Source organism: Xyrauchen texanus, chromosome 1, assembly GCF_025860055.1.
Source record: "Xyrauchen texanus isolate HMW12.3.18 chromosome 1, RBS_HiC_50CHRs, whole genome shotgun sequence".
NCBI lineage: Eukaryota > Metazoa > Chordata > Actinopteri > Cypriniformes > Catostomidae > Xyrauchen > Xyrauchen texanus.
The window spans coordinates 1,423,094-1,448,799 of NC_068276.1; the positions used below are offsets into that span (position 1 = coordinate 1,423,094).

At 41.5% G+C, this 25,706-nt stretch overlaps 5 protein-coding genes across 6 annotated transcripts in view; all 5 read left to right on the plus strand.

Moving 5' to 3' along the window:
• LOC127648401 (histone H2A-like) overlaps positions 1 to 25,706 on the plus strand; it is a 374,379-nt gene that overhangs the window by 236,623 nt on the left and 112,050 nt on the right. Inside the window, exon 1 of one of the 2 annotated variants that reach the window (XM_052133069.1) lies at positions 123 to 250. The exons of the other annotated variant lie outside the window; for it this stretch is intronic. The gene's annotated coding sequence lies outside the window, so the exon portion shown is untranslated. Of the gene's footprint in view, positions 1 to 122; positions 251 to 25,706 lie in introns of those variants that run through there. 2 annotated transcript variants of the gene reach the window in all.
• On the plus strand, positions 7 to 460 carry LOC127648392 (histone H2A-like). Its single transcript, XM_052133059.1, has one exon. It carries the CDS (start codon positions 7 to 9, stop codon positions 391 to 393), a length of 387 nt encoding a protein of 128 aa, XP_051989019.1. The 3' UTR covers positions 394 to 460.
• Positions 1,098 to 1,607, plus strand: LOC127648374 (histone H3). Its single transcript, XM_052133035.1, has one exon. The coding sequence runs from the start codon at positions 1,138 to 1,140 to the stop codon at positions 1,546 to 1,548; it is 411 nt and encodes a 136-aa protein (XP_051988995.1). The 5' UTR covers positions 1,098 to 1,137; the 3' UTR covers positions 1,549 to 1,607.
• LOC127648612 (histone H4) lies at positions 2,232 to 2,560 on the plus strand. Its single transcript, XM_052133296.1, has one exon. The coding sequence runs from the start codon at positions 2,244 to 2,246 to the stop codon at positions 2,553 to 2,555; it is 312 nt and encodes a 103-aa protein (XP_051989256.1). The 5' UTR covers positions 2,232 to 2,243; the 3' UTR covers positions 2,556 to 2,560.
• Positions 3,286 to 3,873, plus strand: LOC127648363 (histone H2B-like). Its single transcript, XM_052133025.1, has one exon. The coding sequence runs from the start codon at positions 3,286 to 3,288 to the stop codon at positions 3,712 to 3,714; it is 429 nt and encodes a 142-aa protein (XP_051988985.1). The 3' UTR covers positions 3,715 to 3,873.

A 25,706-nucleotide genomic window follows, 5' to 3' on the forward strand; every position in this document is an offset into this window, starting at 1 on the left:
CTGAAAATGAGCGGCAGAGGTAAAACCGGCGGTAAAGCGAGAGCGAAGGCTAAGACTCGCTCATCCAGGGCGGGATTGCAGTTCCCCGTCGGCCGTGTGCACAGACTGCTCCGCAAAGGAAACTACGCTGAGCGCGTCGGCGCCGGTGCTCCTGTGTATCTGGCCGCTGTGCTCGAGTATCTCACCGCTGAGATCCTGGAGTTGGCCGGAAACGCCGCTCGGGACAACAAGAAGACCCGTATCATTCCCCGTCACCTGCAGCTGGCAGTGCGGAACGACGAGGAGTTGAACAAACTCTTGGGTGGAGTGACCATCGCTCAGGGTGGGGTGCTGCCCAACATCCAGGCTGTGCTGCTGCCCAAGAAGACCGAGAAACCCGGCAAGACCAAGTAAACGGACTGAAGTCTGTCACTGAAACACAAAGGCTCTTTTAAGAGCCACACACTTGAACTATGAGAGAGTGAATTGTTCTTTTACTCAAACAGTTCATTGGCCTTTAATTACACACTTGCATGAAATAAGTGGAAGAAAACTTCCAGATTATTGTGTGAATCAACTGCAGATTATATTCAGTTTTAAGCAGTTTCTCTAAAAACCTGCAACAAAGTGTGGATTGAATTACTGATGCAGTTGTGGGACCCGTGTAGTATAAATAAGTAACATTGTGAATTCATATTCAAATATATATATTAACCCAATATATATGTCAATATTTTATTTTAATCTTCTCCCAAGTACGCAAAAGCGTTAATGAATTATTTCTTATTATAATTAAATCTGCTACTGCTATTACCTGCTTATTAGTTATTACTATTCATCATGCTACATTCATAATTTTAAATAAATAAATTATAGTACTTGAGTATAAAAGCTGGACAAAGAAACGTGAAGCGTTTATTTAATGCGCATTGAGGTAAACTGAACTAACGATTTTGAGCGGGAAACTGTCGCCGCTTGTTTGAAAAGTCGTGCCGCACAATCATTGGTCAACTGTCATGCGTACACGTCCACATCAGCCAATCACACGCCTCTAAACCCTCACCACACTGAGCGCGTGATCGCACACGGCTTTAAATAGCAGCGGTGTGCCGATTATCTTCATTTACTGTGTTGAACGGAGAAGAGAATCTCGTGATCATGGCAAGAACCAAACAGACCGCTCGCAAGTCCACCGGTGGAAAAGCCCCGAGGAAGCAGCTCGCTACTAAAGCCGCCCGCAAGAGCGCCCCCGCCACCGGTGGAGTCAAGAAGCCTCATCGTTACAGGCCCGGTACCGTGGCGCTGAGAGAGATCCGCCGTTATCAGAAGTCCACTGAGCTGCTGATCCGCAAACTGCCTTTCCAGCGTCTGGTGAGAGAAATCGCTCAGGATTTCAAGACGGATCTGCGCTTCCAGAGCTCCGCCGTCATGGCCCTGCAGGAGTCCAGCGAGGCTTATTTGGTCGGTCTGTTCGAGGACACCAACTTGTGCGCCATCCACGCCAAGAGGGTCACCATCATGCCCAAAGACATCCAGCTGGCCCGCCGCATTCGCGGAGAGCGCGCTTAAATCCACAGCGACGTCATTCACATCCGCCCCAAAGGCTCTTTTAAGAGCCACTTCATTTACCTTCAAAGAGTCATTTTTTTACTAGTCTATGAAAAGAGATTTGGTTTTTAAAGATTAATAAATGAAACATCAGTTCTACTAAACATCGGATCAGTTTTTTTTGTTGACAGAGAATGTGCTTGATAAATTGTATAAAGTTACAATATTATAAAGTTGATAACTCGCCCCCCTGCCTAAAAATAATCAAAAGATTTAACCTGCCTGAGACGTTTAACCTTTCAGTAAAAGTGCCTGTTTGAAAAATTGAATAAATTATTCCCATACTTCGGGGTTTTGAACACGGAAGTAAATGACTGCAGGATATATGCTGTCTCGGTTAATGAGACCCCCTTCAAATATTAGTTTTGCTTACCAATTTTCACCCAACAGCAAAAATAAAACAAATCCACAATGTCATTTGTAATTCTATTTTATAATTATTTATTTGGACTTTGACCTGAAACAAATTCTCATCAAACAAACAAAAAATTTAAATTAAAAGCGTTGGTACGTCAGCGCTGTGAGAAGGAAAAATACGTGACGTGCTTAGGCTCCACCTTCAGTGTGGTGTTTCTACTAGGTCCTGTAGGCAAATGTAAATGCTGTTACTAGCGAACTCAACCACATATTCTGGTGATCGTTTTTCTGTAAGCACCATGTCTGGAAGAGGTAAAGGAGGAAAAGGACTCGGGAAAGGAGGCGCTAAGCGTCACCGCAAAGTGTTGCGCGATAACATCCAGGGAATCACCAAACCCGCCATCCGTCGTCTCGCTCGCCGCGGCGGTGTCAAGCGTATCTCCGGTCTGATCTACGAGGAGACTCGCGGTGTGTTGAAGGTGTTTCTGGAGAACGTGATCCGTGATGCCGTCACCTACACCGAGCACGCCAAGAGAAAGACCGTCACTGCCATGGACGTTGTGTACGCGCTGAAACGACAGGGACGAACTCTGTACGGCTTCGGAGGATAAACGTCTTCATTCTCATCAGACAAACCCAACGGCTCTTTTAAGAGCCACACACACTCTCACACGAAGAGTCAATGTTTTGGTGGTATAGTTTTGTTTATATACACGCATTGAACATCAATATTATTCATGTTCTCCAGAAAGTATTTGTGTAAGCGTGCACTCGTTTAATGAATGTATCACGGTTCGTGAATAAATAGGAAATTGTCTCTTTGTACAACTACTGTGTCCAAATATCGTCTGGTGATGTTTGACATTCTTTTCAAACATGTATAGAACTGTAGATTACGTTAAATTACTGTTTACTGTCACATATCAACCGGTTGCCCCAGAAGGAATCGGAATCGATTTTTTTATTTTTCAAACTTGTACAGAATTGTAGATCACGTTTCTGTCTTCCGGAATACAGAATTATGTATACATGCATTCATTCAAACTGTATTTATTGTAGAAATACATGTATAATATTGTGTATATATCCCCCTTCATAATATGTAATAAAAACAAATGAGCGGGAAAACTGAACAAAGGAACCCGAATCTTGTGGGGGATGGTGATTTTCAAACATGAGGTGATAAGAGGGACTTTCATGTGGAATCCTCTGATTGGCTCTTATTCCTGTCCGTCTCAATTGTAGCTGACCAATGAAATCATGCAGTGGGTGTGGCCAATAAAAACACGCAATCAGAGTGCGCATTGTCTCCTCGGAAAATTAGCATAGACGAGGGTATAAATGTGTCTTTGCGATTTTTGTACTTATACTTTGAACTTGACTCATTGTATTGCAATGCCTGAACCAGCGAAGTCCGCCCCGAAGAAGGGATCCAAGAAGGCCGTCACGAAGGCCGCCGGTAAGGGAGGAAAGAAGCGCAGAAAGTCCAGGAAGGAGAGTTACGCTATCTACGTGTACAAAGTCCTAAAGCAGGTCCATCCTGACACCGGGATCTCCTCCAAGGCGATGGGCATCATGAACTCCTTCGTCAACGACATCTTCGAGCGCATCGCCGGTGAGTCGTCTCGTCTCGCTCACTACAACAAGCGCTCCACCATCACATCGAGAGAGATCCAGACCGCCGTGCGTCTGCTGCTGCCCGGTGAACTGGCCAAACACGCCGTGTCTGAGGGCACAAAGGCCGTCACCAAGTACACCAGCTCCAAGTAAAGTGAAGCTCCAGCTGCACCCAAAGGCTCTTTTAAGAGCCACCCATGTTATCACTTAAAGAGAATGTTTGTGTTTTCATAACATTTGTTTTTATTCTTTATACAGATTAGGTTTTAGTCCGAATTAATTGTATGACAAATGTATCATTTTGCATCAATGGAAATACATATATTTGAAACGGTCTTACATGTGCAGTGTGTGCAGGTATTTACATTGTTCAATAGGGGGCCAATTGAAAGAATGTGGCCATCAAAAAGCCCAGAACTCAATCCCATAGACTAATTGTGGGCAGAACTGAAAAAGCGTGTGCGAGCAAGGTGGCCTACAAACCAGTTCTGTCTGGAGGAATTCCAGCAACTTAACTGTGAAAAGTGTGTGGAAGGCTACCCAAAACCTTTGCCATTATATGATATTGTATGTATTCAGTTTAAAGAGTGTAGGCCATAAATCGACAAAGGAGAGGTAGAGAAGTCATGAGGAGCATTGCAGTTCCTAATTCCAATGTCTTACAGCTGAAGTTGGCATCAGTTCATCCTCTGAAATCAAAAAACTGAAGTGATGTCTCCAAATTCCCTGTTAAACCGTTTCAGTGCAAAATCCCGTGTCGTTTTCATTAATTGTGCAATTGAGTTAAACCAGGTGGCGTGAACACTGAAGTAGCACTAACTGTGAACAAAACGGTCCATACTTATGTAAATAGGTTTATTTTAGACTTTATTTACTAAACTCTGGTCAATTTGCCAAGTGTAATTAATGCCACTGTATTTTCACCCATGGAAAGCATTAAAGCATTGTTAAAATTAGATTTTATTTAAATTGTCTAGTGGTCATAGCAGCAGTCGTTCTTCAAATGATAGTGTTTATAATTAGTCATGTATCCAGATATACCTCACCGAGGATGGTTTGTGTTGGCCAATGTGTTTGTGTTGTGAAATATGTGACAGCGTGTTTTGTGTATGCGAGCACCACTCTCAAGCACTCACGCAAGTCTTAAAAACATTCGTTCTGCTGTAGGTGTATCCGGATGATGCAGACCAGCACCTGCACACTTTCCGAGAGACTTCTATTGCACATCTGGATGCGTTTCTCTCATCGCTGCGCGAGTGTGTCACATGTCATATGATGTGGAGCAGTGTTCTGGACTCCAGCAGAATCTGAGCCGGATAGCACAAGATCAGACTCGTTGTGTTGGTGTGGTGAAATATGTGACACCGTACTCTCAAGCACTCGAATATTGCATCTCTCACAAGGACATTTACTACCTTGGATGCATTTTAATAATGTAGACAAAGTTAGAGCACAGTGTAGAATTTGTCAAAACAAAATCTCATACAAAGCCAGTTTTACGTACTGCATATGCAAACTGTGCACCCTCATCATTTAATTAGAATTGTTTAAGCAGCAATCATAGTGAAAATATCACAAACTGTTTGACTTGAAAAAATACAAAACACATTTTTTTTTTAACCTGTTAACCTTTGCCAGAGCGCCAGCGCACGGAAGAGTTTTTTTCCCCACAAGTTTAATGTTTATGAATAGATTTAACGTGAAAGAACGTCATTAATCTTGGCAAACTATATATCATTTTAAAGGTGTAAGCCTCAAGCATCGATGATAGAGCTCTGTTTTTTGATGAAAAGCTTATAATGAATGTATTTCTTGCATTTATGTAAGCAGTACAGATCAAAACACACGTAATCAAAAACGGAGTACATACCAGTAGTGTCGTAATAACGAGCCACACACGCATCCACTGCTAAAAGTTCCAGATTGAATGGAAAGGTGAGGGTCCACTGAATAACATCCCATAGAGCATTTTTAGTCCAAAGAAACAATAACGTTGTAACATCGATGGTTATTCCTTTGTTTACATCGAAGTTTCTTCAGGGTGAAGTATCATACTTGTCGGTTATGCAATAAAATTATGCATAAAAACAGACTCCGGTAGCCGAACGTTATATGGGTGTGTTGCTTAGAGTGTAATGAACAAATTAAGACCGCACACACACACACAAATACAAAGATAGGCAATATATAGGTCAAAATATCCAAACACTGCGGTCAGTTTTTCTGACGTCATGAAATGCTGATCCTATTATTTTGTCTTTACAACGAAAGCCAATGAAAGAATTGAAATTGTATGACTGATAGAAAATGTAGCCAAGCAGTGCACGATTCCAACGATACACGGAAAGTCTAAATTCCTCGCGAACAAGATATTTTTTTATTTATTTGAATCAGCCACTCTCTATTGAGGAGCTAACCTGCGATGTAGGCTGTGACCACACCCCCGTCATTTGACAACAAACAAGCCATAGTAAAAAGACGGTTCCCCAGTCAACATCTGTTTTCGCGTCTTACTTACTGGACGGATTATCTCATCAAATGGATCGTCAAAAGAAGTTTTTTTCTGCTGAAGATGTTTTATTTGCGATCACTCGAAGCAGCGATGACGAAATTGAGGAGAGTGAAGACAGCGTCGAGGGTGATATGCTTGAGGACGGAAAAGATGGTCCAATTTCACATCGGTGAGTTGCTATGTAACATGCACACATTATACGTGTCTAAACGACTGCCCATCAGTTTGATTGTATGGACGACCTTTAGTATGAATGCTGTCTAAACGACTGCCCATCAGTTTGATTGTATGGACGACCTTTAGTATGAATGCTGTCTAAACGACTGCCCATCAGTTTGATTGTTGATTTATGAATGCTGTCTAAACGACTGCCCATCAGTTTGATTGTTGATTGAATGGCCAGCCACATAAAAACTATACAGAATTATTTACTTGACATGCGGTGCTAATTATCTTTCCATTCTTTCCCATGCAACAGCTGTGTGGATTATTTTATAATTGAAAAAGCATGGAACAGTGTATATGATGACTAAAATAGCTTGCAGTACCCTTCATAACATTTGGTCATTAGGTTGCTTTTTGAGGTATCCAAGGAGGCTTCTTGGTACCTGGACATAGTCTTGGAAAACATATTGCAGAAATCTCATTTTTCATAATATCTTCCTCAAATGTGAAATATAAACTGATGAGACTTGTGGCTTTCAATCAATTACCTAACTGGATTCCTCCAGGTTCGTTTTCATTTATTTTTTCATAAAATAATGCAATGTTACTTGCAGTACAAATTATCTTCAAGACACTTTAAATTCTATAAATGTTTGTCTGTGTAAGTTTTTCAACTTTTACATTTGGGTAATAAACTCCAAAGTGTCTTCTTTTTAAATATGTCTAAATTGTGCATGTAGAGCAAATTGTTCAGTAACTACAATTATTTTAGTTTGGGGATGTCATTTCTGGGGATGTGCCTCACAGCAGGGAAGGGAGAAAGGGAACTGACATAGTCTTGGAAAAAAAGCTTGCAGGAACCCCATTTTTCATTATATCTTCCTCAAATTTGAAATATAAACTGATGAGACTTGTGGCTTTCAATCCTTTCCCTAATTGGATTCCTCCAGGTCTATTTTTATATATTTGTACATGAAATAATAAAACATTTTTTGAAGTTCACATTATTTATGAGGCACTTCAACTTTTATAACTTTTTATTTGTTTGAGCATTATCAACTCTGATTTATTGTTAGTAGAGTGCCAAGTGTCTTCTTTCCAAAGAGACCTTAATTGTGCCTGTGGTACACTGTTCTCAGGAGCTATATTTATTTTAATTCAGGTATGTCATTTTCAGCTGTGAGCCCCTGAGTGGGGGTGAAGGTTAACAGGTTAAAGAGCCGTTTAGGAGCCAAAAGTGCCGTCTCTTTTTGAGCCGGAATGCCCATAGTATTTGGCAATACTAACTTTCACTGGGTCCCGCACCATGCTTGGGACATCCCTGATTGTTCTTGTACACTGCATCTGAACAAGGAATAGTCTGCTTTGTAAATGTTTTTCCTGACATACAGTAGTGACTTGTTTCTAATATATTCTAATATATGAATTTCTCTCTTACAGATGTCAAAGACTCCATCTCATGTTCCCATCTCACATGCTCATAAAGTATTTGCTGCTTTTTATGTAATGTCTGTGGCACATGCTAATGTCACATACGAAGCATAACTATTAAAATAATGACTGTTTTCTTGAAATCATTAGATAAACTTATTTTTAAACAACAATTGTCCAGTACTATTGCTAACATATATCCATTTACTGTATTCATTTTAGCCTTTGGAATCAAATGCAGATTTCCTTAATGTTATTTATGCATTTTTAACTATTGTTTTTATTTTATGTTTTTACATTCAAATATATTGTACAAGTCAGGAACATTATTCATAGCACACTAGTGATTTGAACATGACTGTGGTAGATAAAGAATAGTTCACCTAAAATAGATATTCTCATCATTTACTCACCCTTGTGGTGTCTCAAGTTTGTATGTCATTTTTTCTTCAGCATAACAGCAAGATGTTTTCTGATGGAGATATGGTGAGTATATGTACAGTGAGGAAAATAAGTATTTGAACACCCTGCTATTTTGCAAGTTCTCCCACTTAGAAATCATGGAGGGGTCTGAAATTGTCATCGTAGGTGCATGTCCACTGTGAGACATAATCTAAAAAAAAAATCCAGAAATCACAATGTATGATTTTTTAACTATTTATTTGTATGATACAGCTGCAAATAAGTATTTGAACACCTGAGAAAATCAATGTTAATATTTGGTACAGTAGCCTTTGTTTGCAATTACAGAGGTCAAACGTTTCCTCTAGTTTTTCACCAGGTTTGCACACACTGCAGGAGGGATTTTGGCCCACTCCTCCACACAGATCTTCTCTAGATCAGTCAGGTTTCTGGGCTGTCGCTGAGAAACACGGAGTTTGAGCTCCCTCCAAAGATTCTCTATTGGGTTTAGGTCTGGAGACTGGCTAGGCCACACCAAAACCTTGATATGCTTCTTACAGAGCCACTCCTTGGTTATGCTGGCTGTGTGCTTCAGGTCATTGTCATGTTGGAAGACCCAGCCTCGACCCATCTTCAATGCTCTAACTGAGGGAAGGAGGTTGTTCCCCAAAATCTCGCAATACATGGCCCCTGTCATCCTCTCCTTAATGCAGTGCAGTCGCCCTGTCCCATGTGCAGAAAAACACCCCCAAAGCATGATGCTACCACCCCCATGCTTCACAGTAGGGATGGTGTTCTTGGGATGGTATTCTTCTTCCTCCAAACACGGTTAGTGGAATTATGACCAAAAAGTTATATTTTGGTCTCATCTGACCACATGACTTTCTCCCATGACTCCTCTGGATCATCCAAATGGTCATTGGCAAACTTAAGACGGGCCTTGACATGTGCTGGTTTAAGCAGGGGAACCTTCCGTGCCATGCATGATTTCAAACCATGACGTCTTAGTGTATTACCAACAGTAACCTTGGAAACGGTGGTCCCAGCTCTTTTCAGGTCATTGACCAGCTCCTTCCGTGTAGTTCTGGGCTGATTTCTCACCTTTCTTAGGATCATTGAGACCCCACGAGGTGAGATCTTGCATGGAGCCCCAGTCCGAGGGAGATTGACAGTCATGTTTAGCTTCTTCATTTTCTAATGATTGCTCCAACAGTGGACCTTTTTTCACCAAGCTGCTTGGCAATTTCCCTGTAGCCCTTTCCAGCCTTGTGGAGGTGTACAATTTTGTCTCTAGTGTCTTTGGACAGCTCTTTGGTCTTGGCCATGTTAGTAGTTGGATTCTTACTGATTGTATGGGGTGGACAGGTGTCTTTATGCAGCTAACGACCTCAAACAGGTGCATCTAATTTAGGATAATAAATGGAGTGGAGGTGGACATTTTAAAGGCAGACTAACAGGTCTTTGAGGGTCAGAATTCTAGCTGATAGACAGGTGTTCAAATACTTATTTGCAGCTGTATCATACAAATAAATAGTTAAAAAATCTTACATTGTGATTTCTGGATTTGTTTTTTTAGATTATGTCTCTCACAGTGGACATGCACCTACGATGACAATTTCAGACCCCTCCATGATTTCTAAGTGGGAGAACTTGCAAAATAGCAGGGTGTTCAAATACTTATTTTCCTCACTGTATATAGACATACAGTCCTAGTGCTTAACACATGCACTAGGTAGAACCAGGAAGTTATTTAATTAATCAGGATAATGAAGTTGATTGCTGATGTCAAGATTTATAGTAGAGGTATATTTTGGAGGAATGTTTTGGCCTGTTCTCATCCAAAATCAAGACGGCATTTACTTCAGAACACATTTATTAAACTACTAGAGTCTTATGGCTTACAATTAAGCTTTTTATGTCTATTTCAGAACATGGAACTCCTATTCACTTGCATTTTATGGGTGTATTCGTGTCATACCTCCATCAAAATATAAGTCACATGACTTACAAGCAGTAATGTTTAGATAGTTGTGCAACATTGTGATATTCTGATACTTCTACAAAGATTTTATGATGCTCAGTTTTATGTGTATTGTTTTTAATCTATCAATATTCTGGTTCACAGGTGACGAAGGCTCCATCCTAGGCTTCTCTGTCTGGTTCTGCCAAAGTACAAAAATCAGAGTGTTCAATGTACTCTATAGGAGTTTCGGTTTCAATATAGTTCCAAGAGTTCAGTGTTCAATAAACACTGTAAAAAGTTTCAAATACATACTCTCAAAATAGTGTTACATTGGAACACCTGGAGAGTTCAAATGTGCTCTTATAACTAGCACTTTTTGACACCGTCTCAGAGCTTTTGAACACCTGCCGTGTAAACCTAGAACCCTCGCTAAGGAAAAGAAAGACTCCAATGTCAGTGCTTTCGGCACACTTTGCAGAGCTCATTATTTAACACTTGGCGAGTGTTTTTTTGCAATGTTTCAATAGTTTCCAACACCTGCAGTGTCAACCTAGAACCCTCAGTGAGTGAAAAATACTCCAAGTCAGTGCTTTTTATTTAACAATTAGAGAGTGAAAATGTACTCCCACTGGTGTCACCATTTCAACGCTTTCAATCTTCAGTGGACACATTGAAATCTTGAAAACATTTTATATTCAACAATATTTGACACAAAATGACTATTGTCACGGATGTTCAAAAACCACAAACTCATACACACACATGTACAGGAGCCGCATACTGGTAATCTCTGTCAAAACCATAAGTAGTTTGCAGATCAAATGGCTTAAAGAAGTGCAATTTATCAACTTTAAGCATGGAAACATTCTGATCTTTTCCCTGTATCACATGAAAGGAATGAAAATGCTCTGCAAAACAATGTGTCTGAAAGTCCTCTGTTACAAGAAAATATTCTCGATTAAATGCAATGATGTCTTTTATCTGACTCAATACTGGCAAATCGTCCTCTTTTTCTGTGCAAACTAAAAGGTCTGGATGATACTCCGTTCCAAAACAAGTGATCCAAGAAGTCAGATCAACTTCACAGTCTAAATGAATGGTAAAGACTAGACTTGCCAACAAAGCATCTAAGCATCAAAACTCTTTAGTTGAGGAGCTTAGCTCTTAGGTCCTTGTCTCTGGGAGTTTCGTGAGAATGACCTACATCAATGTTGTAGATGGTGGTCTGCACAAATGTGTACATTCCATTTAAGGCCTGGTCATAGGAGATTACGAAAACATAATGTGCTTTGAAAATGTCATCAAAGGCTGACAGGCAAGACTTGCCCTTGCAGGGAAGGAGATCACCATCCAATGCAATGTAGTACTCATGGATGTGCTTTCTTGTCGTCCCAACTGCCAGGATGTAGGGCTGCCTTCGCTGGTTTGAACCAAAGTACTCCTGAAGGCTGCGACATGACTGTAAGATAACAATTAAATGAAATTTATCTACACTGAACACCACATTTTGATGGATAAGTCACACTCTGATGGCACAGTTGGCTTTTCCCATGCAGGATGTGATGAGGCAACCAAGTTTTTGTACCACAGTCACACAAAGAGAATAAACAGAGAGGTCATCAATGTTGGTTACCTTATCACATGTCCCTGCAAACTCCAATACGTTGGCAAGACAAACCGACAACTAAAAATAAGAATGAACGAGCAAAAGACTGCAGTCAAAAGAGGTGAACCCCACTCTCTATTCGCTATGCACTTCAAGGAGGCAAAACATAAATGATCAGACTTAAAATTCTGTGGTGACGACATTGAAAAGAAACAGGGGGGAGGGTTACACAATTGCCTTTTGACAATGGCGATTGCCATTGGAGATCATGACACACTGACCTTATGAAACTTGACTACATGGTCCACAGCTTCCCGGGTACTGATCTTTACAGCTCACTTTTTTCCACTTGGAGGTGGTGGCAGGAGGTAGACCGGCAGTAGCAGTGAGGCCATGTCACTATCCCAACCTGAGGAGGCAGGAGCACCTGCTTTAAGCATGATACACACATGACCAAAGCATTTGATACTACATCAATATTAAAACTCAAAACTCTTTTCAATAACAATACTAGGGCTGCAATTAACTATTTGTTTGCTAATCGATTAATCTGTAAATTATTAATCAATTAGTTGGATTAAAAGGCCAATTTTTATTTTCTGGGTATTTATCGGGTACATTTTATTCTGCACAATGCTCTCCTTCAAACATTGTGCAAATTGAAGCCTATGAAAACGGTAGTAAATTAATCTACGTGGGCTATGCTATACATTGTGAAAATAAATATTGTTTTATAATAACGTTATAAACCACTATATTAAAAATGCTAAAAATAAAAACAAAAGCACAGCCTAAGTGTAAACTGGTTAGAGGTTGAATGTTCTACAGTAGCACGCATTACATTTTCTGAACACAGTGACTTTATTCAGTAAATGTATGAGATTTTTAACATTTATATACAATTACATATTCTCATTACAGATACTGCTCTCATAAAAACACAATTACTTTCGTTTCATGTAGAGTTTAAAGCTAAATATAACATCAAACAACATATTTGATAAAAATTTGTATTTTAGTCAAGGGTTATTGCACTTCCATTTCGAGCGCCGTTTGATTGATGCACGGACTTGCGCTTATTCAGCGAAGACTCAATTACTGTCAGGACTTTGTGTAAAATGCTGAGGAAAACACATCAGTCAGTTCGAAGCACTTACTGTAATATAAAACATTCTCATGTTTTGGATTGTGCAATTCTCCCGCAGCAGCTAACTCTGCGACCTCTGCTCTGTTTTTCTGATGCATTTTATCCCAGCCAACATTATAACTTATGTTCATTATAACAATGATCACGATTCTGAACAGACAACTTAACAACATAACGTAATTTACTAGAGGTTCAGACAAAATGTTAATTTTGAAGCAAGCTTACGTATGCAAATCTGAATAGAAAAACCTCACAAATAAAATATCATAAAATTACCAGCAGAATGCAGTAGAGAACACAGTGAGTCTGAAATATGTTCAAAATCCAGCTTTATTTAGCTTAACTATTTTTAACAGCTTTATGTCACAAAACTATTTTAGAACCAGCCTTGAGTGTTTTGGAAAGCTGTCAACCCACTTTTTAGAACAAAATAGTCAGAAAAAAATACAAGAACTGCAACAGCTAGATACAGCAACTTCTTATAACCTTTTCAGTAAACTTTAAACTGCAGCCATATTTTGGTACATTCTTGATGCCCTTTGTCCTCTGTCTCTTGCTCCAGTGAACCATTTTGACAGTGCCCTCTCAGCTTTTTGCTGGTTGACCTTTGATGTCAGGGGGTTGTTCTTACCCAGATAGCAATAAGTCGGCGGGCCGCTGGCGGTGCTCCGGGGGCAGTAGAAGCGGCAGAATGGCAATATCGCAAACACGTTTGACGGCACACCGCCTTCCTACCGCCTTCGTTCCGCGGCCGGCCCGCTGGCCATCCGCCGTTCCGCCGCCGTTACATCAAAGGCGGACCTTCCGCGGGGCGTCGGAGGCAAACGCTTTTTCCGAGCGATCTGCCGCCGCTTATTGTGTGTGTATATATATATATATATATATTTATAGCATGCAGTTTATCAAGAATAATGATTGATCAAACCAGACAAATTTCCATTTGGCATTTTAATTCCACATTTCAAAGTACAGTAACTGTCATTGAAACAATATGTCAGATCACTGAAATATAAATAACAGAAAAATACAAACATTATATACACACACACACACACACACACACACTAAAGAACATGCAGGCTTCCAATTCAATTTTGGTTAAAAAAAATAAAAATAAATAAAAAAAAACACTATTGTAACACTTACAATAATTGTTAATAATATAAAGAGGTCAGCTCTGGGATGAAAAGAATTACCAGTAAACATAAGCAATGAGGACCAAATAAATTGAGGTATAACATCATATTTACAAGTAATTTCTAACAGGTTAAGTGGTAATAATTTAGAGTAAAGCTCTGGAGTAGAATATACCATTATAACTGCAATGCTGACCTGTGGCACAAGGATTTACAAGCTATATTTAACAATAGAATAACAGTTAAGCACTGTGACGGAATGAAAGTAGAATTTTTGGTAGTAGTTAATGTGCAATATCAAGTATCAGAGGTATGAAATAGGATTTACAAACTATAATAGAATCGTTAAGCACTGACGGAATGAAATAAGCCAATACTAAAGTCACGGTAAGTAGAATATTTGATACCAGATAATGTGCAGATATCAAGTATTAGATGTATAATCTAGGATTTACAAGCTATATTAAAAATAAAATAGTTAAGCACTGTAACAATGAAATAAGCAGCAAATTGTATATGAAATAATTGAGATCTTTGGTATCAAAGAATGTGCAGGATAACAGGTATAATATAAATTTTGACATTCAACTTACACATGACAACAAGTGGGAATAAATATAATTAACAGCAGAAAATCTGGCTGTAGAGAACACAGCCAATTAGAATGTCTGGAGTGGTTGGGGACTGCGTGGCGTAGTGGGCTAAGAATCACCAGTTTTCCCCGAGCTCCAGAATGAGGCAGTGCAAATTAGCATATCTTCAGTGATTCCTCGTGCGCCTGTATAAAAGGACAAACCATCCCACATTCATCCAAGGAGCTGCCCTCAAAGCAGGGTCACGAGAGAAAAGAAAAAAAAAAAAGAGCAATTTCCACAGTGAACAGTGTGGATTGGGTGAGTGTAGTCTGACACTTTTAGCGGCTTTTTTAGGGGTCTTGATGTTACTGACTGCAGGATAAAGAAAGGGTTCCAGTTGTCAGTGATGCTGGGGTGTCAGTAGTCAGCCTAGGTTTAAGGGGTCGGCTGTGGGTCCCTCTAAGCTGTGCGGCGCCTTTTTCCACCTTCACGTTCAGATGCTCCTTTCAAGTAACGCATAACGTTAACCTGGATCGCCTCATCAGTGGCATCCTGGGTTGCCGGGTTCTTCCAGATGGCTCCTGTAGAAAATAAAGGTCATAATTGCAAAACCTGTAAAAACCTGTAAAAGGTAAAATAACAAATAAATCGAGGTTGGAAAAAATGTAGACATAAACAAAATTTCTGCGCAACTGTGAAACCAGAGGATAATTTCGCTTTTTCATTGAGTTTATCCTTCACGTCAAAACAGGGATTTTCATGTTTATGATAGATATCACCATGGTTGCAAATTAATAAAAAAAATTAAGTATACCCGAGATTCTGGCCATGTTGCAGATGTCTTTCACTGTTCACTGATAGTCAGGCATTGGTGAAAAGTCTAACTTCATCAATTTATTCTGCTAAATTGTTCATACCATGAATTAAATATCTATTTTAAAACCTAATCAGAATCAGAAAGATATTTATTGCCAAGTAAGTTTTACAAAAGGAATTCTTTTTGGTTTATTGGTGCATGTCTCAAATGCGCAGCAATCAAAGAAATGTAAACAATTTTCAAGTGCATAAAATAATTCAATATATTTTACATATATTACTGTATAATCGCTTCAAAGTTTCAAAGTAATTTAAATGTAATTTCCAAAACCTTACCTTATCATGGAATCAAGAGTCAAGACTCTGTTATAAACCCTAATGGCTTTGGAGCAAAAAATAATAATAGCCAACATTGCTGGTCGAGTTTGAGAGTAGAAATCCTTGCATTTCAAAGCGTCTTGCCGCCAGCCGGCCGCGGTCGATTGGCGCGAGGCAACCGCCAGAGAAAATGAAGCGGGCGGCCCGCCAGCTTTTCGCGGGCGGCACCTCGCAAGAAATGGGAGTGACGAATTCGGCGGCAAACGTTTCATCCCCGCCAGTGGGACGCACCTATAGCCGACAGCTTAGGGACGGCGGCAAAAAGAAGCCGTGCGGATATTTTTTGCTATCTGGGTAAGAGCCTCTGCAAAACAAATGAATTTTTAATACAAACTAATTAATATTACAAATAGGGATGGTCTGATCAATTGGCCGCAGATCAGTAGCAGCAGATAATCACATTCTGGATGACTCAATTCGGTAGTTACTAAATTTGGCGGATCTAACAAACCACTCAAAATTTGATGACAATGAACTTTAGCACTGCAGTCATGCCATCAACAGTGTAGAATTATTATGAGGTCTCAAGAAATAATAAAATAATTAACTATTTGGTGTGTATGTTCTAAAGAAATATTATGTGGAGGAACATTGTCTAATGGATTTAATGCAACAAACCTGATTTGATGCGTCTGCTCTCTGTCTAAGGCAGTCCACACTCACAGCAGAAAGCGACAGGGAAATTTAGCTTGTGTCTGTCCTTCCATTAAAAAACATATTTTGACTAAAAGTTTAATGTACTGCACCATTTAAATAAAATAGATTTTCTGTCGGGCTTTACAGGATTAAGTAGGCACGTGAATTCAATAAGTAATTCTGTCTGCAGATTTTAAAATGAAATTGGTAACACTTTACAATAACGTTCTATTTGTTGTTAGTTAATTACCTTTGTAACAATGACAAATACTTCTAAAGCATTATTAATCTTAATTAATGTTAATTTCAACATTTACTAACACATAACCAAAATAAAACATAAAACATTTTACCTGTTTACCTTGTTGTGTTAATATAGCTTAATGGACCTGAGCTAATATGAATTAACAATGGTTAGTTGTGTTTTCATTAACGTCTAGGTTACGTATGTAACCTCCGTTCCCCGATGGAGGGAACAAGACGTTGTGTCAGCGAAGCGACACTAGGGGTCTCTCTTGAGCACTGAATATGCCTCTGAACTTTATGAAAAATGGCCAATAGAATGTTGACAGTCAGTATTTGCATATCCCGCACCGGACATACGGGTATATAAGGGAGCAGATACGATGAGTACATTCAGGATTTCTCTGAGGAGCCAGAAATGATCCGGCCACAACAGTGGCTCGGCTCAGCGACGTGGCCAGGAAGGACACAACGTCTCGTTCCCTCCATCGGGGAACGGAGGTTACATACGTAACCTAGACGTTCCCCTTCTGTCGCTCTCTCTACGTTGTGTCAGAGAAGCGACACTAGGGGTCCAATTTAAATCACGCCATGCACTGAGCCGTGTACGTGTACTGCTGACACAGGAGCGCGCAGGTATTTCAACGTGCGAGGACGGCCACTTGTGTCAGGCCGCACGTACCCTTCTCCAATGCCCCAGAATCGTTCAGAATCCTTCTAGTTACCCTGGGAGGGGAACAAGGCGACTCTTGCCAACCTGGGAACGGGCCGAGCCTGGCCGGGCCTCTTTTCTCTCTATGTTTCTCTGCATAGAGCAAGAACAGCCAGGGCCCTTACACGCATTGAGGGAAGGGTGTCTTGCCCAATTCCCTTGAGAGGGAGGGACCCTGCAGAGGCCACACCCACCCGAAAAGGGGAGGTAACTGTTGCGAATACATCACTAGGCCATCTAGGTCTCAAGTGGGAAGAATGGTGCGGTGGTAGATCCAGCCCCATAGGAGGGGGGAGTTGCTACAACACGGCAACCGGGGCAGCTGGGGTTTCCCAAGGGAGAAATGGGAGTCCGCTCGTGAGGGGACAGAACCATGAGAATACACACAGGAGGAGTCCATTCAGGAGGCCTACGCATGTGGAGCACCTATTCCAGTACAGGTAGTACTAGAGTACCTGCAATGGATTGGGTCGGACAGTTCCTCCGCTGAACTGAGGATCCCGAGGGCTAGGGAGGAATCGACCAGGGATCCAACTGGCAAGTGGGATCTCCTGGGAAAGAAAGCGCACTGTTTTGCCTTGGGTAAGGGAAAGGGCGCTAGGTGCAAGTGATCCACCCGGTCAGTCTGTGACGTGTACAGAGTTCTACCGGCTCGGACCTGAGAGGACACGAGACGAAACTGACTCAACCTGGAGATTGTAGAATCTCGCAAATGTATTAGGTGTTGCCCAGCCTGCTGCTCTACATATGTCTGCTAGGGTGGTGCCCCGGGCCAGTGCCCACGAGGACGCCACACTTTTAGTAGTGCGCCTGAACTCGTAAGGGGGTGCAGCAAATGAAAAAACAAAGGATTCTCCTCCTGGCCCTCCACCGGGGGATGGAGCGGTCTTACCACCTCCGGAGCTAACTTCTCTGGCTCTGGGTTGCCTGGCTCAGGAGCGCTTGGGAGCCTTCTGGGCCCTTGAAGGGGTCCTGGAGACAGGGGGCGTTTACCTCTTGCTTGGAGCTCGACGCTGGGGCTGAGAGATGTTGAGGCAGAGCAGGGTTCTTTCTCGCAGGAGGACACCCTCAGCGAGCAGACGGGGCAGGGCCCACGGTGGCAGGCTTGTGGCGTGGCATGATGTGTGAGATGGCCTCCGTCTGTTTCTTCACCGTGGAGAAGGTGTCGCCGAACAGGCCAAGCTGGGGGATAGGGGCGTTGAGAAAGCGTTCATTGTCCGTCTCACGCATCTCGACCAGGTTGAGCCATAGGTGACGTGCCTGAACCACAAGCGTGGCCATCGCCTGACCGAGTACCTGCGCTGTGACCTTCTGAGCGCAGTTCCTGCAGCACATCTGGGTCAGGACCACCCCTCTGCAGGTTCCTGAGCGCCTTGGGCTGGTGGACTTGCAGGAGGGCCATGGCGTGCAGGGCGGTAGCGGCGCGTCCAGCCAAGCTGTAGGCCTTCGCTGCCAGCGAGGATGTGGTCCTACACAGCTTGGACAGAAGTACAGGGCGACCCCGCCAGGTGGTAGAGCTTCCGGGGCAAAGGTGGTGCGCAACAGCTCTATCCACCGGGGAAATCGCGGTGTACCTGTGGGCCGCTCCGCCGTTGAGGGTGGTGAGAGCGGATGAGCGGGTGGCACGACAAGTGGAGAAGGGTGCTCTCCACGTAGACGTCAGCTCATCATGCACCTCCGGGAAGAAAGGAACTGGGGTGGGGCGAGGCTTTGAGCGACACGCAGACCCCAGAAATCAATCGTCCAACCGCGAAGGCTGTGGGGAGGACGTAGGGTTCCAATCCAGCCCCACGCTGGCGGCGGCCAGGAAAGCATTTTCCCGAGAGCCGACGGAGGTTAACGAGTGTGCTGGGGGACGGGAGGTCCGAGGGGGCGTACCCGGCGGAGCTGCACCCGTTGGCATCCCCAAATCGCCTCCAGCGCCAACGGCATCGTCCTCAATCCCGTGGGAAGGAGGAACGACGCGGGGGGCGGCTGGAGTGGCATGCTTTCTGTTGAAAGCAAGCCGCGACCACAACGTTACCATGGTCATGTTCTCACAATGAGAACATGAACCATCCACAAATGCTGTCTCGGTGTGATCGGCGCCCAGACACACGAGACAGCGCTTGTGGCCGTCTGAAGCGGAGAGCACTCTACCGCATCCAGGAACTACACAGAGGGGAAATGGCATCTTTACAAATATGCGTCCTGAAAAGGACATTCCATGCCCTGGGTATCGCTCTTTTATAGGAAAATTACTCTTTTAATGGAAATTTCACTCTTTTAGGAAAGAAACACTCTTTTAACAGTTTAGAGTTTTCTCGTGAGAGAACTCTGTGCTGCCGAAGCGCCCAGGGGCAGAATGCACAGCCGTGCAAGAAGGAGAAGCCGCTGAAGTGCGCCGTAGATCTAGCAGTCAGCAGAGCATTCAGAGAGGCAGGAGTTGAGAGCGATGACAGCGAGCTGCATGCATCCTCTGGCTCCGAAGAGAATTTCTGAATGTACTCATCGTATCTGCTCCCTTATATACCCGAATGTCCGGGGCGGGATATGCAAATACTGACTGCCAACATTCTATTGGCCTTTTTTCATAAAGTTCAGAGGCATATTCGGTGCTCAAGAGAGACCCCTAGTGTCGCTTCTCTGACACAACGTAGAGAGAGCGACAGAAGGGGAACTAATGTTAACAAAGAATAATACTGTAACAAAAGCATTGCTCACTGTTAACTAAAGGTAGTTAATGCATTGACTAATGTTAACTTATTGTAAAGTGTTACCATCAAATTTAAGATCAGTATTAACAACTTAAGTCATACTAAGTTAATTTACTTACCATACACAACGTTGACAATCTTTAAACTTTTTTTTCCCATGACGGCCAAACAAATTGTACTCCAATGCCAGCTCATTTGAAAAGATGTATTTCATCATTCTTCTCGTTGCGTCATCTATGCTTGTGCCGCCCACATCTGCCACCATGGCAACCTAAGGATGAGAGCCAAAGAGAGAAAGCAAAGGTTTACATAAACTGCAAAAACAATAAGCTAAGATTAATCAAATCAATTCCTCAAAGTAGACAGAAAAATATTTTTTTATATCAAATGGTACTTTGCAGTACTTATTTACAAATACTTACTGATATTCAAACTTTATTTTAGACATATAAAAGGGTATAGCAATAAAAAAAAAATAAACCACAACAATTCACCAATTAAAATAAAATTGTAGGCCTTAGGTGTTTTTGGCCTTAGATGTAATAAATAATGTAAACTTACAACAGCAGACATGACACTACGATCCCCCAGCTTCTGATCAAGAGCCTCAAGGTCAGCCTGGGTTTTCAGAGGCAAGACCACTCCTTCAGGAACCTCTACCATCGATCCGTTTTGCTTTTTCAGCAGGGCATTCAACATCTTTCCATGAACACGTTGTGTCTCCTTCACTTTTTCTAAAACTGTTAGAAGTTTAGTGAACATGGCTTCACAAGTGGGGCTGATAACTCCTCGGGCTGTGGGGCTGGTAACTGTAGTTGTGGGGCTGGTAACTCCTCGGGCTGTGGGGTTGGTAACTCCTCGGGCTGTGGGGCTGGTAACTGTAGCTGTGGGGCTGGTAACTCCTAGGGTTGTGGGGCTGGTAACTCCTCAGGCTGTGGGGCTGGTGCCTTGTTGGGCAGTGGGGTTTTGGAAGTAATTGCTCACTTCTCTCACTTTTGGCCTAAGGAGTTGGTTTGGTGGAGTGGGTGGAAGCTCCTCCAAAGAATCTGAATGCTCACTTGATTCCAGTTGAGTGCTCAGTTGACTCTGGATAAGTTTTGCACTTGGCCTAGAGAAGTTAACAAACATATAAGACACACCTTACCTACTACCTTCATATTATTTCTAGAGGGCATGGAATTTGACCTGCATTGCTCCTAATAACACCTACCTTTTTTTTCTTGAGATATTTGTGTCTGTGTCTGTCAAGTCTGATGAATACTCAGCTTGGTGGAGTTTAACCCTAGCTTCGGCATAAGTGGCTGTAAAACACAATGATACACAATAACAGGAGTGAGGCAGATTTCGAAATTCGCATTAGCGTTTAGTACCACGAATGCATTTGTTTTTTTTAAGGTATTCTGGAACATTTTTTCCAGAACTAACTATAAATCAGATTTCACATCTTATCTGCAAAGTGCTATTGTGGTTGCAGGTTTTCTTTCCTATCTATCAAGAGCACATTCATTTAATTAATAAACTATGTCAAGCCTGGTGTGATCCTGCTTGGTAGGAGTGAAAACCTATAGTTATATCAGCCCTTTATGTATTACTTTGGAAAACAAAGATGTAAAGAAATGAACACAAACATAAAGAGTTCAAGGGTTAAATAACTAATTAATGGAAGCAAAGTATAGCAGTATTTATTCTACTATATTTAATAAAGGAGGAAAATCAGTTACCTGCACTTCGCATTACACGCACGTTATACGCTATCCAGTTGCTGGTTGGTGGTGTGTGCTCTTTCACAGCCTTCGTTACATTGACCAGTGAGGCTGGTGGCCACCAGCATTCTTTTCTCTCTGTGCCCTTGAACCACTCGAATGGAATTATCCTGGGGTCAACCTCATCCACAAACTCCACAACACTGAACGAGGACACCCTGCAGAGTTCAATAAATCATGTAGTGTGTAGCTGAGGCAAAGCCACAAACAAATTATTAAGAGGCAGTAAAAGCAGCGGTTTAGTGAAGTCTGTCACTGGAGCACTGGAAAGCTGACCAGACAGTTTTGATAGCAAACAGACTCCAAGAGATGTAGAATCAATGGGGTAGTTGAAAAAACATGTCCCTGTCTCAAAAAGTTCATACACCACATGTGTTCCTCCAGCGGAATGAACAATGTTCCGCACAATCCCAACTCTTCCCTCAAGTTCAAAACAATTGGCACCAATGGAGCTTGAGATCATTGTGTCTTTGTGTTTGTACATTTTGTATTGAACATACTGATGCAGGGGAAATTCTGTCAGCATTGGTCCAAAATCATGAGGCTGTGTCAGTTTAACATTTTCAGCCATGTCTTCGGACGTGAGCAAATAATTGCCTTTCATAAACACGCCTGACAATTTGTTGCACAGGATTCTGTGGTCTTCTCACCATTTTTTTCAACTGTCCCAAATAATTCTCAAATAGAAAACATGAAACTGAATCCATAGGGCCATATTCTTTAGCATAATCTGCTAAATGTAAAAGACTGTGTGTATTGTTAACAAGAAATTTTGTCCCATATATCTTCTCAAAGTTGGTAACAAAAAATCTTAATAATTTTTGGGCATACCCATAGAATTCTCTACACGTAGGAGACAAAAGTATTCTCATAGCAGATGACAACACGAGAAAGTTATTTTACTGTTGACGTGGTAATCTTTGAAAAAGCACAACAGGCCCTGTATATAATAAAAACAGTCTGAATTCTGTAGCCTTCCATTGGCTGTACTCAGTCAAAGAACGTGGCTTTCTGGAGAAGCTCCGAGGTAAGCTTGGTCTACACAGTTTCAAGTGATAAGAGATAGCAGATAGAGTAGAAGACGAAACCCGACACTGTAATGGTCCCTTGAACCACAGAGCAATTAATTTACGGACAATGCCCAAGCAAACTAAATGCATATAGTCCAAAGGAAAACTGGAAACCATGCCAATGCCTAGGCCCTGGAGAGGTGATTTAGAGTGGTGGTGCTCTTCATCAAACATTTGATCAAACTGAGTGTCTGTTCTTGGGCTTGAATCCATGTCAGGAAACACAACTTTACCATCAAGATAAATGCCATACTGCGTGCAACACTCACAAGAACTGTAGCCACCATGACCTTTGACACATTTTAAAAAGGCTTTTGCTGGAGTGTCACAGATAAATGCATCTGGCAGCGGTACATTGTAGTGTTTACCATTAAAAGTTACACCAACTCTTGTGACAACTTTTAAATCTTCAATAAAATCATGCATGTACTCATTTACTGATTCAGGTTTACATGGACCTGCATAGACACCGATTATAAAAACATTTGCTTTTTGTAATTCAACTATTTGACCTAATATAGGCCACAACTGCATATTAGAGCTCCTAGAAAGAGGTAATCCATCAACATTCACACGAACAGTCAATGTATCTGTTGTCAGTTCACTCTCAGCTTGTAATTTTCAATTCTGAAATTATTGCACTTGTAAGGCCAAAATGATAGTAGCTACCCTGACCCATCTCTTTCACATCACATTCTTTCACTGTACTGAGGAGAGTTCTGGGATCCTTTGGTAAATCCAAACCTAGCTCCAAAAGTATACCTAATAGTTCTGAAAGTGCAGAATGAGACACATTTCGGTTAGCTGCCCATTCAGCCAGTTTCCTCTTAGCATCATTATGGGGTTCCTCTTCAAGATTATCAGAGCAAGAGTCTTCATCAGGATCACTTGCCATGTACAAGTCATCAACTTCAGTATCAACATCAAAATCCAGATTAACAGCTTCATCACCATTGTCCTCAATATTTTACACTGCCTGGTCTACAGCCTGATCTCCCATATGGAAAAGATTTGCTAAAAAAACTTGTGATTATATGTTCCAACAGAATATTGTAAGGGACATATATGCTGCAAAAAACACATATATAAATCGCATAATATTAATGTATTTTGAATCATATATGTCCTACATACAAATAAAGGCATATAGTTTTTGATGAAGTAAAAACATAGGAAAATAATGCAAATTGAATAGGAATGTCCAGCATATTAAGGTATAAAACACAGTGCAGTTTAGCAGTATAAGGCTGTACTTAACTCATGCTCTTGTCTTGTCCTAAGTGGATAATCAACCTTAGATGAATCACAACATTTAAACTACACACACAAGCACACATTTTAATTAGAAAATTATTTATTAGTGTATTCTACAAGATACAGTTGCATATTTCATATATCAATAGTTTTCATTTAAAATCCTGCATCACCAGATTTTATTTTCATTTGTCAAAATTTCTCTAAACTTTAATACTAATTACTAAGTTTAGTATACAACAGTTCTATTCTTAACCTACAAACATAAAACTTTCCAAAATGTGAAGTGATTCTTATGCATATCACCACCAGAGTTCATGTCACATACAACAATTTATTCAAGCCAATTTTAAAAATTTTAATCACTGTTCTTGAAACATATTTGACTCAACATTGTTCATTTGCAATAATATGTTCTGATTGGTTCACAAACAACAGGCCCAGACAGATCACAGTTTATGTACAGGTCCTTCTCAAAAAATTAGCATATTGTGATAAAGGTCATTATTTTCCATAATGTAATGATAAAAATTAAACTTTCATATATTTTAGATTCATTGCACACCAACTGAAATATTTCAGGTCTTTTATTGTTTTAATACTGATGATTTTGGCATACAGCTCATGAAAACCCAAAATTCCTATCTCAAAAAATTTGCATATCATGAAAAGGGTCTCTAAACGAGCTATTAACCTAATCATCTGAATCAACTAATTAACTCTAAACACCTGTAAAAGATTCCTGAGGCTTTTAAAAATTCCCAGCCTGTTTCATTACTCAAAACCGCAATCATGGGTAAGACTGCCGACCTGACTGCTGTCCAAAAGGCCATCATTGACACCCTCAAGCAAGAGGGTAAGACACAGAAAGAAATTTCTGAACAAATAGGCTGTTCCCAGAGTGCTGTATCAAGGCACCTCAGTGGGAAGTCTGTGGGAAGGCAAAAGTGTGGCAAAAAAACGCTGCACAACGAGAAGAGGTGACCGGACCCTGAGGAAGATTGTGGAGAAGGACCGATTCCAGACCTTGGGGACCTCGCGGAAGCAGTGGACTGAGTCTGGAGTAGAAACATCCCCGCATTCCCCAGGTCAAGCCACTTTTGAACCAGAAACAGCGGCAGAAGCGCCTGACCTGGGCTACAGAGAAGCAGCACTGGACTGTTGCTCAGTGGTCCAAAGTACTTTTTTCGGATGAAAGCAAATTTTGCATGTCATTCGAAATCAAGGTGCCAGAGTCTGGAGGAAGACTGGGGAGAAGGAAATGCCAAAATGCCTGAAGTCCAGTGTCAAGTACCCACAGTCAGTGATGGTCTGGGGTGCCATGTCAGCTGCTGGTGTTGGTCCACTGTGTTTTATCAAGGGCAGGGTCAATGCAGCTAGCTATCAGGAGATTTTGGAGCACTTCATGCTTCCATCTGCTGAAAAGCTTTATGGAGATGAAGATTTCATTTTTCAGCACGACCTGGCACCTGCTCACAGTGCCAAAACCACTGGTAAATGGTTTACTGACCATGGTATTACTGTGCTCAATTGGCCTGCCAACTCTCCTGACCTGAACCCCATAGAGAATCTGTGGAATATTGTGAAGAGAAAGTTGAGAGACGCAAGACCCAACACTCTGGATGAGCTTAAGGCCACTA

Coding starts and splice junctions, on each gene's coding strand:
- LOC127648392 (XM_052133059.1), top strand. CDS start 7: ATGAGCGGCAGAGGTAAAACCGGCGGTAAAGCGAGAGCGAAGGCTAAG.
- LOC127648374 (XM_052133035.1), top strand. CDS start 1,138: ATGGCAAGAACCAAACAGACCGCTCGCAAGTCCACCGGTGGAAAAGCC.
- LOC127648612 (XM_052133296.1), top strand. CDS start 2,244: ATGTCTGGAAGAGGTAAAGGAGGAAAAGGACTCGGGAAAGGAGGCGCT.
- LOC127648363 (XM_052133025.1), top strand. CDS start 3,286: ATGTGTCTTTGCGATTTTTGTACTTATACTTTGAACTTGACTCATTGT.